The sequence below is a fragment of the Macrobrachium nipponense genome, chromosome 17 (genome assembly GCF_015104395.2).
Source record: "Macrobrachium nipponense isolate FS-2020 chromosome 17, ASM1510439v2, whole genome shotgun sequence".
Lineage (NCBI taxonomy): Eukaryota > Metazoa > Arthropoda > Malacostraca > Decapoda > Palaemonidae > Macrobrachium > Macrobrachium nipponense.
In genome coordinates this window covers 87,396,176-87,412,890 of record NC_087210.1, presented here as the reverse complement: position 1 = coordinate 87,412,890, position 16,715 = coordinate 87,396,176, and the positions used below count along the sequence as shown (strand labels likewise).

Here is a 16,715-nt window from a genome sequence, read left to right as displayed (position 1 = left end):
AGAATCCACCAATGAAGAGAAGTCCGAGTCCGCAGACGAAGGGAGAGCGAGGCCTAAAGGTTCGCCCGATTCGTACCAGAATCCCAATCTGCCAGTCAGTTTAGACGGAGGGAAAGAAAAAACCGTCTTCCCTTTCTCTTCCTTAGAAAGGAGCCATTCCCCAAAACCTCTAAGCGCCTTCGTCATGGAAACAGTAGGTTTCATCCTTACACAAGACGAAACCTTCGACGTCTTCGAAGTGGAGAATAACGAAAGAGGAGAAGGAGGAGCCACAGGAGAAAGGATATCTCCGAACTCTTGCAGGAGCAAATCTGTCAGCCTCTTATAGGAGGAAACAGAGGAGTCTTTTGGTCCTTCTTCTTCTGAGGGGTCCTGTTCTTCCTGAGCTGACGAACCCTCATGATCCTTAGAGGCGCGACTATTCTTAAAAGAGTCTCTAGAGGAAGTAAGACGTATACGTCTTGGAGACAAAGCTTCAGAAACGTGTCTACTTGCAACATCCTTCTTGTCTGGAGGAGTGGCGTTTCCCAGATTCTTGGAGCCTAACAGGAGTAAGGCGGCTGTCAGGAGCAAAGCGCCTGTTTGAAGAAGAACTTCTATCAGGCTCTTGGCGCCTATCCAAAGGAGAGCAGCTACCAGGCGAACAGCGCCTGCCATACGAGAAGCGGCTACCAGGCTCTTGGCGCCTGAACCGAGGCGAGAGGATCTCTGGCGACGAGCGCCTACTAGGTGAGCGCCTACAAGGGGAGAAGCGCCTGCTAGGATCTCGGCGCCTGACTCGAGGAGAGTGAAAGTCAGGAGAAGAGCGCCTGCCAGGAGAAACGCGCCTAACAAGCTCTTGACGCCTGTCCAGCGAAGAGCGCCTGTCCGATTTAGGGCGCTTGTCCAACAGGAGAGTGGAGGCGAGAGACGAGGAGCGGCTACGAGGCGAGTAGCGCCTACTAGGCTCTTGGCGCCTGTCAAGGGGAGCGATCCTGTCTCGAGAAGAGCGTCTGTAGGGTGAAGATCTCCTACGAGCAGTTTGCTCCTTGTCCGAAGGAGAAACCTGTCTGTCAGGCGAATGGCGCTTGGACGCAGATGGGATCTTGTCCGAAGCAGAAAGTCTCCTGCGAGAATCCGAACGCACAGGTGAGCGCGCCGCTTCCGTCGAATAGCGAGAGTCAGGAGAGGGGAGCCTGGACTTCTTTACAGGAAGCGAGACGTCCTTCCTACGACGAGACGACACGCAAAGAGCCAGCCAGAGCCGAAATCTGCGCCTGAAGGTTAGCCAACACCCTTACAGGAGAATTCACAAACTCTTGAACAGGTGACGAGGCTCGATCTCAGCTCGGGGAACGATACTCCTGAGATCTCTTACGTTTCTTCGCTTCCACCTCAGGCTCTTCCGAAAAAACTTCAGGGCTGGATGGACGGGCGCAGGGAGCATTCCAGGCTCTCTTCGAAGGGCGCGAGGCTTCCGAAGAGCTCCATCCTCGTTTAGGAGAAGGCGAAGGCGAAGACGAGAAGCAATTGGCACAATATTTCTCTCTTGGAGCGATCCAAGGTAGCCTGGGAACGATCAACAGGAGCTACCGAGGGGACGCCTGACCGGTGGGGATGCTCCCTAACCTTCCTGCGGCTTTCGACTTTCCTCCTCCACTGGGACTGGGAGTCTGGAAGAGGTCAAGGCCTGGAAGCATTAGGGAGCCGATCAGACGCACCCTCCACTGCACTGGGTTCACTGCACAAATCACTATTGGAATCACTCTTACCTTCTAATTGTTTGATTTTCCTCTCCATACTGCGAATGGTGGCTTTCATGGAGGCCACTTCCGAAGGCGCATCTTCGGCTTCGGTGCAGGGAGCAGGAGCTTGAAACTGACAAAGGAGCTACTTCTAAAAATAGGATTATCTATATCCAACTCGCTAATACGAGATCTACTACTGCTCCTAGAAGAAGCTTTCCTAACTTTATCCTTTTCAAGCTTCCTCAAGTAGGAAGACAAAGACTTCCATTCATCCTCAATCAGCTTTTCACATTCATTACAAGGATTATTAAAGGTGCATTCATTCCCTCTACACTTCAAACATACCGTGTGAGGGTCTACCGCAGCTTTCGGTAGCCTCACCTTACACTCAGTCATACAACAAACTCTAAACATAGCAGTTTTCTTAGTATCAACATCAGACATCATGAATCCAAGAAAAATCCAAAGAAAAGTCAAATAACTGTCCACAAATCGCGAATGCCAGGCCAAAAGATCGGGTACTTCACCAAAAGTCCGTAGAAACAATCCAGGGCGAAAACGAGAAAAGAATCCAACTGTCAAGAGGTACCGACAACAGGTGTGGTCGACACCGACGACAGAAAAAATCTGGCAAGAAAGGTATGTTGGTTCTTACACCACCCGCTTCCCAGCGGCGGGTAAGGTAGATCACCTGACCTACCTGTCGCGTTAGCCGCGAGTTTTGAATTCTGTCGTGACGTCAGAGACGTAAGCTAAGTATATGTCTGACAGGAAAGTTCATGTGCAAAATGAAATTGTATGTGACCAGATTTTCATCAGACAAACCCAAAAAACAACAAGACCTTATATCATGGAGGGGTAGGGGGCGTGAACACAGCCACCAAACAATGGCCATCTAGATGGCAACAATAAAATGGACGTGTAAACACATGGAAAAGAAGGTAACATTTTATTAATTAAACAATAATAGGCATAGATAGAGGAGGCTGTGGAAGGGTACTGCTACAGATCTCAACTGATTGTAGCAATTCTGGCCACATCCAAGACCTGACTGCTAGGTGTAAAACACGTAAGTCATTGGCAGAAGAGGAAATATTTTGCCAGTTGGATTTTAATGAAATGGGAAAAGTTGAATTTGCAGACTCAGATAATGAAAATTATGAGAATGATGAAGATAGGGTGTTAGATACTGATGTTGATGGTCCAACATATCAACAAAAAGAGTACAGCGATACTGATAATTATGCAAGTGCACTTTAAAAAAGTAGAGGTAATTGACAATGAAACAGAGAGAATGATGGTTAGTTCTTTTTAGCAGATATCGAATAATGGGGCTGGTGGTGTTAGGATTAGTAATGAGCAAAGCCAGTAGTGAATATTTTAGAAGAATGCCAGCTACAGTTGTAATTTTGCAATATACATAAATTAAAAAGATATCCGAAATATAACTTTTATAACAACTATAAATTTGCTTAAATTTACTAGTACTTTTGTGCACTTTCTGGCAAAAAGGCCGTGTACCAGGCCAAAACTCCAGTCAGCTCCTAGCAGATCACTTTTATGTTCAACTTGTATTGAGTGCACAAAAAGTTTTTATAATTTTTTACCTGAGTACATGTCTTCCTCTTACTAGTGATGCATTCAGTTTTGAAATTGGCCAACCTTAAAAATTTTGAGGTCTGGGCAAAGAGTACTGTAAATACTCAACCCTCCTGGTAACGGTTACTGCATTTTTATATACTATGCAGCAAACTCAGGTAATCTTAATTTGTTCATACGTGGAACAAACCTGAGGTCTTAACAATAGGATACTCCTCTACTGCTAGCTGGAAACCGGTAAAAAACAATCAAAGATTGTAAAAACAAGGAATTTGTGGCATCTTTTGGGTGATATTCCTTCAATAAACAAAAATCAAAATAAAGCTAAATACTTTTTAAACCAACAAGTCAAGTCCAGTGGGTCACTAGAAATTGTGTGACCTGATTTGGGAGTTACAGTGAAAAATGTATGAAGAAGCCTATAAAATGTAACATCAGTAAAGAAACTATGATCCCCTTTAATGTAACAAAAGCAAATAAATAAAATCGGGTTAGTGAAATGTCAAGTTAATTTTCGAAAAGATGAATATACTATAAGCACTTGAACACGAAAGTAACATACCTCTGATTTGCTAGGAGAATCATATTTTGTACTGCAGAAAGTGTTGACTGTGGATTCTGCCCTGTCACAACGCCAGCATTCACAACTATGTGCACACTTGCTGGGGCACCTGTAGAAAATATTCCAGCCCGATCTAAGATAGCATCACCGGGTATCAATGGCAATGAAGCAAAATAGGATGTTGCTGTCACTTCAGATAAAGATGACTGAAAATAAAAGTACACGGGGTCAAAAAACTTCTTAGGAAAATCATCATAAAGCAAAAACTCATAATTATAAACTGAATATGATTAATACTGAATCGTGGGTTACCATCCATCTTCAACTGTAGTTTAATAATGATTCACTTTGTTCTGAACTTTACATCCTGTGAGTTGGTAAGTTTAATGGTTCTGAAACGGAGCTTCTCTCGCACATCATGACTCGGCTTCAGATGGAAAGACAATGACCATCTGAAGACTAATTTTGTTTGAAAGGAGGCATCAGGAATTGAAAACTATGGTCTTCACTCATGATCTGGAGTCTCGTATGAACAGACTTTGCAAGACACTAGATATTGGTGACTCAAGTGGCTCCTGACACACTTAAACTGAGCTGACACTTATTTCCATTGTTTACAGCATTCACAGTGGGTTTTTTTTTTTTTTTTTTACTTGGCACTGTACTACCCATATTGACATTTGTTTCCAGCCATTGTTACTTTTCTTACTACTACCATGTCCAGAATTTAGCTCAAGTGCTCTAGTTGAAATACTAATAATACACTATACTAACAGTAGTGGAATTATGTTCTTGATGGAAAATACATAACCCTTTCCACTCAAAGACTACCAGATGAGCTTGTGTCACCCAGAAAACCCTGCTTGGGAGACAGAGTAACTAAAAGTGATTGTACTGTAATTTATGAATATTAATAACTGAAACACCTTGGTTTAACTTAGTTGTTAGTTACTTTCTGTACATGGGTTGAATAAAAGTGAGTACGTACGTAATTCTATGAGAGGTCAAATTACGTAAACTGTGTATATATGGTTCTTTTGAGATGCTGAATTTCATATTACCAAATTTGGTTTGATCAGTTTTAATTGTTACTTTCAGGTACATTATTCCATATATATTGTCGTATATATGTATTACTAAAATGAGTAGAATTAGTATATACTACTCTCATTGGGTGAGACCCTGCACAATAATTGTTTCACTTAACTGTTTACACCAACAAGCATAGTAACTGCATCAAACTAACTTCTTCACAACTGTAAGGAATTTTTAATGTGCCCTTCAAAAAGCAGAATACAGTGTAGTACTAAAAATAAAATAATTACTTACTCCAGTTAAAGCAATATCTCTAAATGCCCATTGCTGAGAGTCTCCTTTAACTGCTGATAATAATGCACATACACCCAGCCCAATTGCACAAACAGGTTCTGTGAAAAAATGTATGATGTACAAGCATAAACACAATGGTAATATATATACAACATACGTATAGTAACAGCAACTCCTGTGTAGCAGATTACAGTAAACATTAGCCATTCACAACTTATCACTTTTTTACAATGTGCAAATCCATCCCTAAGTTGTTTCAACAGTAACATTTATATAAAACTGATGATTAACAAATAATATCACTTAAAACTTACTGTGCATGACAATGAAAATGATCATCTCAAAGTTTAACCAAAACTCGGATATATACCGTAACTTGGTGGAAACTCACATACAAATATTTCAACAAATGATTAACTGAACCCACAACAAAACTTACTTTTTTCTGATAAAAAATGAGTTAGAATTTTTCCCAAAGGTGTACAGGAGGCTAAGTCCTCACTTGCTCCAGGACTGTGTGGAATGACTATACAAGAATAGCGCCCAGCTGAAAGTAACAGGAAAAATTTCTGTAAGCCAAGACTGACACAAATATTTTTTCCAAATACGTTATGTCAAGTACAGGAATGGTAATGCTTACATAAATATTTGGTAAATTATATTAGTGGAACCTCTACATACGAAAGTCTCTATGTACGAAAAATGATATTGTTATTGTACAATAAAGTTTCATACATACTTACCTGGCAGATATATACGATTAAATGGCCCACCCAGCCTCCCCTCAGGAGACAGGTGGAAGAGAAAATCTGGTTAGAGAACGGGAATGGTTCCTATTCCTGCCACCCAGCGTCAGGGCGGTAGATCACCTGACCTACCTGTAGCGTGTGCCGCGAAATTCGAATTTCTGTCGGGGACGACGGAGTCTATAGCTAAGTATATATCTGCCAGGTAAGTATGTATGAAACTTTATTGTACAATAACAATATCATTTTCATACATTCAACTTCCCTGTCAGATATATACTTAGCTGATTGGCACCTTTGGCGGAGGGTAAGAGACAGCTAATTACTGATTAGACAGGTAAATAACATGCGTTGTAGGTAATATATAAAAAACCTTGGTTCCTACCTGTTTTGGCGGAAGATTTCATAGCTACTGCTTAGAAGTCTGCTTCACCTCAAGAGCCTCAGCGAGGATGTGACCTATGGCTAAGAGTTCTTGTGGGACTGTCGATGGGGTCTTATCCACTTACTCGACAGAACCTGATGGCCTTTGTCAATGGGGTCTTATCCACTTACATGACAATACTATACCTATGCCTAATGGCATAATAAAGGAGTACAACACCGATCCTGTTCACCCGATCCTAACCGTGGATTAGCACTAAGATGGAAAGGAGTTATCCCCAACCACCTTTCAAACAACCTTAAAACTCAACACCAAATTCTTTTTAAACTAAAACTAAACAAAAAAAGTTAAGGATCCGTCTTATCTCCTTTTCCCAGCAAGGTATCCGCTGATACATAAGGACCCAGCGAGAAGCATTTCTCGTATGTCACTCTCACATCTTTTAAATAATGGGAGGCAAACACCGAGTTGAATCTCCAGTACGTCGCTGCTAAGATATTTTTCATCGACATGTTTTTGTTGAAAGATAGCGATGTTGCAACTGCACGTACCTCATGCGCTTTCACTCTTAGCGTTTCAAAGGATTCACTTTGGCATTTCATGTGTGCTTCAGTAATCACATTCCTGACGAAAAACGCTAGAGCGTTTTTTGACATAGTAGGTCTCTTAGGGTCCTTCACCGCACACCAGAGACTTTGATTGCAACCCTGCAGTTGCTTCTTTTGAAGATAAAATTTTAAAATTCTAACCGGACAGAGAGACCTTTCCAGTTCCCTCCCCACAAGCTGAGAAAGTCCTTTAACCTCAAAACTTCTGGGCCAAGGTCTAGAAGGGTTCTCATTTTTGGCTAAAAATAAAAGCCGGAAAGAGACAACTGCAGAGTCTCCTTTATAACCCACGTGTGAGTCTAATGCCTGCAGCTCAATGACTCTTTTGGCAGTTGCGAGAGCCATGAGAAAGATGCATTTTCTCGTAATGTCCCTGAACGATGCTTGATTAGGGGGCTCGAACTTCTCTTGATGTGAGGAAATTCAAAACCACATCTAGATTCCAGCTAGGAGGAAGCAAAGATTTTGATTTGGAGGTCTCAAAAGACCGTATAAGGTCATGAAGATCTTTGTTTTCCTCTATGTTCAGGCCCCTATTCCTGAATACAGCAGATAGCATGCTTCTGTAACCCTTTATTGTGGAAACTGCCAAATGAGATTCTTCTCTCAGGTATAGAAGAAAATCAGCAATGTCGGTCACAGAGGTATTGGAGGAGGACAGCTTCTTCGCCTTACACCATCTACGGAAGACTTCCCACTTCGATTGGTAGATCCACATGGTAGAGGACCTACGTGCTCTGGCAATTGCTCTTGCAGCCTTTCGAGAAAAGCCTCTCACTCTGACCAGTCTTTCGATAGTTGAAAGGCAGTCAGGGAGAGAGCGTGGAGGTTTTTGTGAAACCTCTCGAAGTGGGGTTGTCTGAGCAGATCTGTCCTTATGGGAAGAGATCTGGGGAAGTCCACCGTCCATTCCAGTACCTCTGTGAACCAGTCTCGAGCGGGCCAAAAGGGAGCGATGAGTGTCATCCTCGTCCCTTCCGAGGACACAAACTTTCTTAACACCCCCCAGTAGCTTGAATGGGGGAAAAGCGTAAGCATCTATGCCCGACCAATCCATGAGAAGGGCATCGATTGCTATGGCTCTGGGATCCTCCCCTAACAAGCAGAAGTTCTCCATCCTTCTGGAGAGGAACGTGGCAAACAGGTCTATGTGAGGTTTCCCCCATAGAGACCAAAGTTTCTGGCAGACTTCTGAGTGGAGAGTCCATTCTGTAGGAAGGACCTGGTTCTTCCTGCTTAGTCTGTCCGCTCTTATATTCCTTCCTCCTTGCACAAATCTTGTTAGGAGTACTATGCCCCGTTCCTCCGCCCAGATCAATAGAGCTCTTGCTAACTCGTATAGGGAGAAAGAGTGAGTCCCCCCGTTTTCTGATGTATGCCAGAGCCGTGGTATTGTCCGAGTTGACCTGGATTACCACGCCCCTGACGTCTGCTTTGAAGTGCTTCAGAGCTAAATGAATGGCTAGAAGCTCCTTCGCATTTATGTGCCAGGACACCTGTTCTCTCGTCCAGGTGCCTGACACTTCCTTCGTTCCTAGTGTTGCTCCCCATCCTGTTTCCGAGGCGTCGGAAAACAACACTAGGCGAGGGTTCCGCAGAGACAAGGACACTCTCTCGTTCCTCCTTAGAGGGTTTAACCACCACTGCAAGTGGGACTTGATCTCCTGTTGCAGAGGAAAAGAATCCGCAAGTTCTCCTGCCTTCCGGTTCCACATTTTCTTCAGGTAGAGCTGCAGAGGTCTCATGTGCAGCCTCCCCAGAGAAACGAACTGCTCCAGCGACGAAAGGGTGCCCAGAAGACTGAGCCATTCCCTCGCTGAGCTTCGCTCTTTCTCTAGGAAGACTGAGACTTTTTCCAAGCCTCGAGCAATCCTTTCTTGTGATGGAAATGCTCGAAAACCCCGAGAATCCATCCGAATCCCCAGATAAACAATGTCCTGGCTGGGGATCATCTGAGACTTCTCGAGGTTCACGAGCAATCCGAGGGATCTTACAAGATCCAGAGTCGTTTCCAAGTCCTCCAAACACTGTTGTCTCGATCTTGCTCTTATGAGCCAATCGTCTAAGTAGAGTGATATGTTCACCCCCTTCAGATGTAGCCATCTTGCTACGTTCCTCATCAATGCCGTAAACACTTGAGGAGCCGTCGAGAGGCCGAAGCACAAAGCCCTGAATAGGAAAATCCTGCCCTGTACCATGAATCGCAGGTATTTCCTCGATGCAGGATGCAGGGGAACCTGAAAATAAGCGTCCTGCAGGTCGAGGGAGACCATCCAATCTCCTGGACGCAGAGCCACAAGTACCGAGTTGGAATTCTCCATAGAGAACTTTGTCTTCTCCACGAAGCGGTTCAATGCGCTCACGTCCAGCACAGGCCTCCATCCCCCGAGGCTTTCGGAACGAGAAATGATATTGTTATTGTACAATAAAGTTTCATACATACTTACCTGGCAGTATATACGATTGAATGGCCCACCCAGCCTCCCCTCAGGAGACAGGTGGAAGAGAAAATCTGGTTCTAGAAGGTATGGTTCCTATTCCTGCCACCCAGCGGCGGGGCGGTAGATCACCTGACCTACCTACCTGTAGCGTGTGCCGTGAAATTCGAATTTCTATCGGGGACGACGGAGTCTATAGCTAAGTATATATCTGCCAGGTAAGTATGTATGAAACTTTATTGTACAATAACAATATCATTTTCATACATTCAACTTCCCTGTCAGATATATACTTAGCTGATTGGCACCTTTGGCGGAGGGTAAGAGACAGCTAATTACTGATTAGACAGGTAAACAACATACGTTGTAGGTAATAAATAAATAAAACCTTGGTTCCTATGTGTTTAGACGAAGGGTCGACTTCCTAGCTATTGCTAGTAGTCTGCTTCGTCTCAAGAGCCTCAGCGAGGATGTGACCTATGGCTAAGAGTTCTTGTAGATCTGTCAATGGGGTCTTATCCACTTACTCGACAGAATCTAATGGTCATTTGTCAATGGGGTCTTATCCACTCACATGACAATACACCTATGCCTAGGGGCATAATTAAGGAGCACAACACCGATCCCGATCACCTGATCCTAACATGAGGGTTTGTGCTTAGTTTGAAAAGAGCTATCCCCAAACTCCTTTCAAACAAACCAAAGAAAAAAACACCATGTTAACATAAAAATTAACTCACTTAGTTAAGGATCAGTGTCGGCTCCCTATCCCAGCAACGTATCCGTAGACACGTAAAACAAAGAGAAGGATCTCTCGTTGGTCAACTTGACCTCCTTCGTGCAAAGGGAAGTCAACACAGAGTTGCATCTCCCGTAAGTTACAGCTGATATGTCCTTCACGACATATTGTTATGTAACGAACAAGAATTCATAAAAGCTCGCACTCCAAGCGCATTTAATTCTCAGCTGTTTGAAGGAATCATCAAGTTATTCATGAAGTGCTTTAGCGATCACACTTATTTCAAAGAAGACCAGGGCTTCCTTTAAAATGGATCTTTTCTGGATGAAGCCTAGAGCCTGGCTTGCGCCTGGGTGGCGCCTCGCGCCTGCCTGACACTTGGTTGGCACCTAACTCCTGGAAAACTTTTCGCCTGACTCATGGCTGGCACCTCGTGCCTGGAAGTAGCTTCGCGCCTGGTTCCAGACTGGCACTATTTGGCGCCTGGCGCCTGGCTGACTCCTCTCCACTTGCTGGAGCTTCGAACTTGGTAGTCTCTCGAGGATGTCTGGCGATGCCACATCGGACCTCTATCTGTCCGATTTGTTCGCCTCTAGCGCATCTGCGCTAGGTTGGAGGCCCCCTCTTTCTCTTCATCAGACAATGACAGTGTTCCTTGAAACTGTCTGCCTCTGGCATTTTTTACGCCTGTTTTGGCACATGGCACCTGGTTGGCGCTACATTGTCCAAAAGGCTTGAATATCCACAATAGTTTATTAGGAGACTGGAGAAGAGTGGAAGAAGTTCTTCCACTTTGAGCTTTGGCCTCTCCTGCAAGGGGAGGTGATTGTAATCAGCTACATCCAGTAGACGATAGGATATCTAACCGTACGAGAGATAAGAGTCTTCCTCCGAGGAGGGTCCTTCTTGAATACTTCCGTGCTCACGAGATCTCTTCTTACGTGTTGAAGGGGTGTCTTGTTGCAGAATCTTCCCTATCCTTGCCTGAAGGAAGGGGAGAAGCCTGGAAGTCGAAGGAGACTCCGAGCTGAAATTGGGAGTACTCCTGATTTCTAGCTCTTTATTGTATCCCTCTGAACACCTTCTGCTGGGAAGCATTTCGAGCCGTCATCGCATTCCAAAGACTCTGTAGGCAAACGTTTGAACCATTCTACTGTAAGATGAAAACGTAAGTACCCTGCCTGGACAACGAAACCTTTATCTGAAAACATTGAATCAGGAATAGGGGGTTTTTAGTTCTTTTGCCAGACATACTATGCTGGCAAGAACCCATTGCCTAATCTCCATAGAATCTGATGCGAGATTCCAATGCTAAAAAAATTCACTTGTCTTCTTGATCGTTTAGGACCAAGAGAAACAAAGAATTCCCTCATAAAAATTTCTCAAAGAAGTTTGATGAGGAGCAGTTCCATCTTGTCGGAACACAGAATCTGTGGCCACAAAAAAGATCCCATTAGAAGTACATGATATCCTACTCTTGTCATATTGAGGTATCGTATAAGATCCCGAAGATCTTAATCCTCTGCTATCTCCAATCCCTTTATAGAGACAGAGAATAGCCTTTTACTGCGTTCTTTGATAGCAGATATATACAAAGGTGATTCTTCCCTCTGAAAGGGAAGAAAAAACAAAAACTGCTATGTGGTTAAACAGAGGTATCGAAGAGGACAGTTTCCTCATTCCCTCTAGCACGATCTGCAGCAATTCTATATCTTGTCCATGACTATTGTCATTTACCTTGAAAAATCCTCTCATTCATGTCCACTTCTGGTCAGTCTGCACGCAGACAGACTCAGAGGTGGAGAGGTTGTTAAGGTCCATTTATAATAGATGCTGATAGAATATTCAGACTGTCTTGGAAAAGACTTCCAAAACATGCTGTGAGAAGAACGTGACCTCTGTGAATCCAACCTCTCTAAGGCCAAAATGAGGCATAAAGTATTATCCTCTCTTTCTTTGACGCCCTTTATCTTAATTTCTGTAAAGAATTTATATTTAGGGGAAAAAAGACTAAAGTTTATTCCCCTTTCTTTAAAATAAAGATGGCGTATATTGCTACCTTTCTTGGTTCGAGGAAAAGGAAGCAGTCTACAGGAAGACTGTTCGACTTCTACCTTGCTAAGAGATCTATGAAGAAGACTTTTCGCAGGTTCTCACAACTCTTTGCAATAAATGTTAGACATACCTTAACAGTTGTTATCGTCGATCGAGAAGGTTCTCACGGACATGCAAAATCTTGCATCGAACCTCTTAAGGATCGTTACATTCCCTGTCTGTTTTCCAAATAGGTTCTCTTTGTTAACGCGAACAGGAGCGAAAAAAGAGATTCTTGATGCTCTTTGCGATATGAGAGAGTCGTGGAATTGGCCTAAGTGATTAAATGGGTAATGAAATCAGGAACGAATCTTGCCGTTACCGAGCGTGCTATCTGAGAGGCTACTGAACTCTTAGGTTAATAAATCGCTAAAACGAGAAAATATCTTGGATGGTGCTCTTGGCTCATTGCGCCAGGCTGGCGCTTTTTGGCGCATTGCGCCAGGTTGGCGCTTCTGGCGCTTTGCGCCAAGCTGGCGCTTTCTTCTAATTCTCTTTATGTTATGTGCCAGAACATCTGTGCCTTTATGGTAGATGACATCCTTTCACATGTTAATTCCGTTCTTAGTAGGAAAAAATTCTTATATACGTAGTATAGTCCATTCAGGGAAACCATTTCTGCCACGAAGAGAATGTTTCCCATCCCACTCATCCATCTTCTCTTGAGCAATATCTGATTCTAAAAAGGTTGTCTGCGTTTCTCGAAAGACTTGACCATACCGTAGTCTTAAAGTGAATTCTCTACTACATCCATCTTCTCACTAAGCATGTATTCTAATAAGCCATGCTTTCGTAAGCATGAGAGCATTATATAATATAATGTTCTGCTGCGTTATAATCCTTTAATAATGTTACCTACGGTAAACAGCATTAAAAGGTTATAATATCTTTCTTATTGAAAGCTTCTTAGCAAAAGGCAGACAATATTTTATTTATGTTAGCTTAACTATCCCCTCCATTCGAGACTAAGTCCATGATTGTAGGGGGAATATACGGTTAACCATTCGATCCCGTTGGAGAGAGAGATGTAACCGACTGCTCATGACCAAGAACCGGATGGTACTGTATTGGCCTTAGGCTTAGAATGACGGCCCGGCGGCGGCCATCTCACTCGCTGCCTGGCTGCATTCATCATGAGTTGCCAGTTACTTCATTCAATGAAGGAAAATAATAAAATTATTCTCGAGCCTAAGGAAGCTCTTAATAATGTAAATTTAAGCCAAACAACCTTTGTTAAATACCGAAGCTGAGTAGGTATTGTCGTAACAAACCTTTTAAGCGAAGTCCTTACCAGGAAAATCCTGTAAGGATATAGATAATTCCGTAGCGAACCACAAAGGCAACTATGGTATGCGTATATGACTTGTCATTCAGTAGTCGTATACAGCAAGTCTTGCTACTACATTCTTTCCTCTCCGATTCAGAGAGAGAATGGAAATCTTGCCCTCTTCGTTATTTTCGTCAATAAACACTAATTAGTATTAGTCGAAAGAGATCGCAATGAAAACTCTAGGATCGAAGAGAATCCCTCAAATTTTTATTCTCTTGGATATAAGGCCGTATTCTACGCCTCTATTATCTGGAAGAGCCTCTGATCAATGAACGAGAGCTCGTACGAATCTTGTTCAATTTGCAAACGATTGCCACTCTTTCTGTAAATGGTTGGTTGCATTATTTTAGAAGGGGAAAGATTTTAATATCGTCTTATTAGTAATGAACTAATTTTTTTTTTTTTCAATAAAAAAGGTCGCTAAGGTCTTATAAACTGAGAGACCTGCCCCTTTATTGGCTTCCAATTCCGATCTATCTTCCATTTCCTGTCCATCAAGTTGGGAGAAGAATGAGCAACCGGAGGAGAGCGCCTGCTTCCGTAAGGTGAAGAGCTTTTAGCAGTACCGATTCTAACCTGACAAGGGCTACGGCCGCCTGTGCGACATCTTGAGTCCCCGCCACGAAAAAAGCCGATCTTGCTCTTGCCTTTACTTGCATTAAGACTGTCCTGAGAAGGGCGACGGCCGCCTGTGCGACAACTCCCGTCCTTATCAGAAGAAGGCCTCGAATGTCTCACCTTTCGCAGAATCAAGCTCTAACTCCATCTCCGATGAAGATCCTGCCTTGTTTCAGGCGCTTTGCTCCTCATTTCAGGCGCTTCAGAGGTTTCAGGCGCTTCAGGCGCTTTGCGCCGCGCTTCAGGCGCTTTGCGCCTCATTTCAGGCGCTTCAGGTGCTTTTCGGCTCGGTTCAGGCGCTTTGCGCCTCATTTCAGGCGCTTCAGGAGCTTTGCGCCTCGTTTCAGGCGCTTTGTGCCTCCTTTCAGCCGCTTCAGGCGCCTCTTTAGAATCCTCTCGCCTTGTCGGCGATTTGCGCCTGGCCGCCTCGTCCGAGCTGTCAAAGACTTCTATCGGATGGGATTTCTTAACGGGAAGGAAGAGATCCTTTCTCCTGGGAGGATCCTTCTTCAAAACTTCTATTAACGAAGATATCTACTGTTGCCTTTCTCCTAGGATCTTCGTAGAGTCGTCTTCTTTCTCCGTATCCGATCTAGGGGAAGGAGGATTTAATGAATAAATGTCTTTCTTCTTCTCAGGTGGATAGCCTTCCGGAAAACTTTCTGGGATAGAATCCCAAGTTGGCGATTTCCACGATCTTTTATAAGGTCTCGACAGCTTGTGAGAACTCCACCCTATTTTCCTTTCGATGAAGACTCGGATGACGAAAAAACCCTGTTTTAGGATGCCTTTCCAACGGCTATCCTTGGCAGTCTGGGACGCTACTAGAGATCCTTGCCGAGGGGACGCCCGACCGGTGGGGATTCTCTGAAACCTCCTTTAAGGCTTTCGACATTCCTTCTCCTCTGGGCTTGTGAGCTTGGAAGAGGTCTAGGCCTGAGAGCGAGACAGAGCCAATCGGAACGCACCCTCCACTATTTTAGGACGCCTTTCCAATGGCGAACTTGGCAGTCTGGGTGGACGTTCTACAGAGTCTGTCGAGGGGATGCCTGATCGGTGGGGATTCTCTGAAACCTCCGTGCGGCTTTCGACATTCCTTCTCCTCTGGGCTTGTGAGTTTGGAAGAGGTCTAGACTTGGGAGCGAGACAGAGCCGATCAGACGCACCCTCCACTTCAATGGGGAACACTATATTCACTTCTTACCTTTTAAGAGCTCGCTTTTGAGCTACATCCATTATCTTCAAATTTGCATATATAAATTTGTAGTTTCTGTGGAGTAAGAAGGTGATGAGGATGCAACAACTACTAGTACTGCTAATACTCTAACTGCTCATTAGCACAAACGCTATTAAAGCTTATAAAGTAAGCGTACCTAGTTATATGCTTTTCTGACTTCCTAAAGTAGGAAATTAGAGTTTAATATTTCCTCAATAAAGTTGTAACCTTTATTACATGTAATAATGAATAAATATTAATAATTCCCTTTATTGCAAACTATGTGAGTGTCTACCAATAATTTCGGTAGTTTCACTTAGTATTTTCTTCGAAATTTCGAAGCGAAATTCATTAAAAAGTTAATAAAAGCGTATGCCGAACCAAAGACCCAGTAACTTCCTGCAAAGACAGCCCAGAAGATCGATGGCGATGAAACACGAAAATCAAATCAGGAGGAACCGTAAACGTATGTTTACATTCCAAACGATAGAGAAAATCTGGTTCTAGAAGGTATGGTTCCTATTCCTGCCACCCAGCGGCGGGGCGGTAGATCACCTGACCTACCTACCTGTAGCGTGTGCCGCGAAATTCGAATTTCTATCGGGGACGACGGAGTCTATAGCTAAGTATATATCTGACAGGGAAGTCGAATGTATGAAAACAGGCGATTGTAAAAGCCCTGGGAGTGAGGGACCAGTTTGCTGTACCAGATGTAACAGGGATTCCCTCTTGGCAGGATCTTTGTACCTCGCAGACAGCTCCCTCGGTGTCGACGTCAATGGAGGTCTGTCTCTGAAGGGGATGAGATATCCTTTCTTTACTATTGCAAGAGACCATGAATCTGCTTGTCTCAAGGCCCAAGCCTCTGAAAACTTCAGAAGTCTGGCCCCTACTGGTGTTTGGAGGACTGGTATCTCATTTGGTCTTCTTGGTTGGTCTAAAGGTAGAAGACCTTCCTCTTCTCTCTGCTCCTCTCTTTCTAGAGGATCGGCCCGATGAACTCCCTCGAAAGGGCGGCTGAGGGTTCCGTGACTCCCTCTTCACAGCAGGAATGGTCGGTCTCATCTTTGCTGATTGAGCCAGCAGATCTTCCGTCGCCTTCTCAGTAAGCGAGTGAGAAATCTCTCTCACTAACTGAAAAGGGAAAAGCTGCTTGGAAAGAGGTGCATATAGAAGGGATGACCTCTGAACAGGCGAGACCGCTTTTGTCAAGGAGCTGAATACAGCCCTCTTTTTAAGGATTCCTGCTCCGAATAGGGATGCCACCTCCCCTGATCCATCTTGGACCGCCTTATCCATGCAGGCCAATACACTGTGTAGGACT

General features: G+C 43.9%; 1 protein-coding gene across 2 annotated transcripts in view; it reads right to left on the bottom strand.

The window, feature by feature from the left end:
* LOC135196431 (glutamine amidotransferase-like class 1 domain-containing protein 1) overlaps nucleotides 1-16,715 on the bottom strand; it is a 108,973-nt gene that overhangs the window by 17,699 nt on the left and 74,559 nt on the right. The window contains exons 4-6 of one of the 2 annotated variants that reach the window (XM_064223254.1): nucleotides 5,657-5,764; nucleotides 5,218-5,315; nucleotides 3,889-4,094 (exon numbers count right to left, since the gene is read on the bottom strand). In XM_064223254.1, the coding sequence (XP_064079324.1) occupies nucleotides 3,889-4,094; nucleotides 5,218-5,315; nucleotides 5,657-5,764 (412 nt within the window). The remainder of the gene's footprint in view (nucleotides 1-3,888; nucleotides 4,095-5,217; nucleotides 5,316-5,656; nucleotides 5,765-16,715) is intronic. The other variant, XM_064223255.1, reaches the window with a different exon arrangement.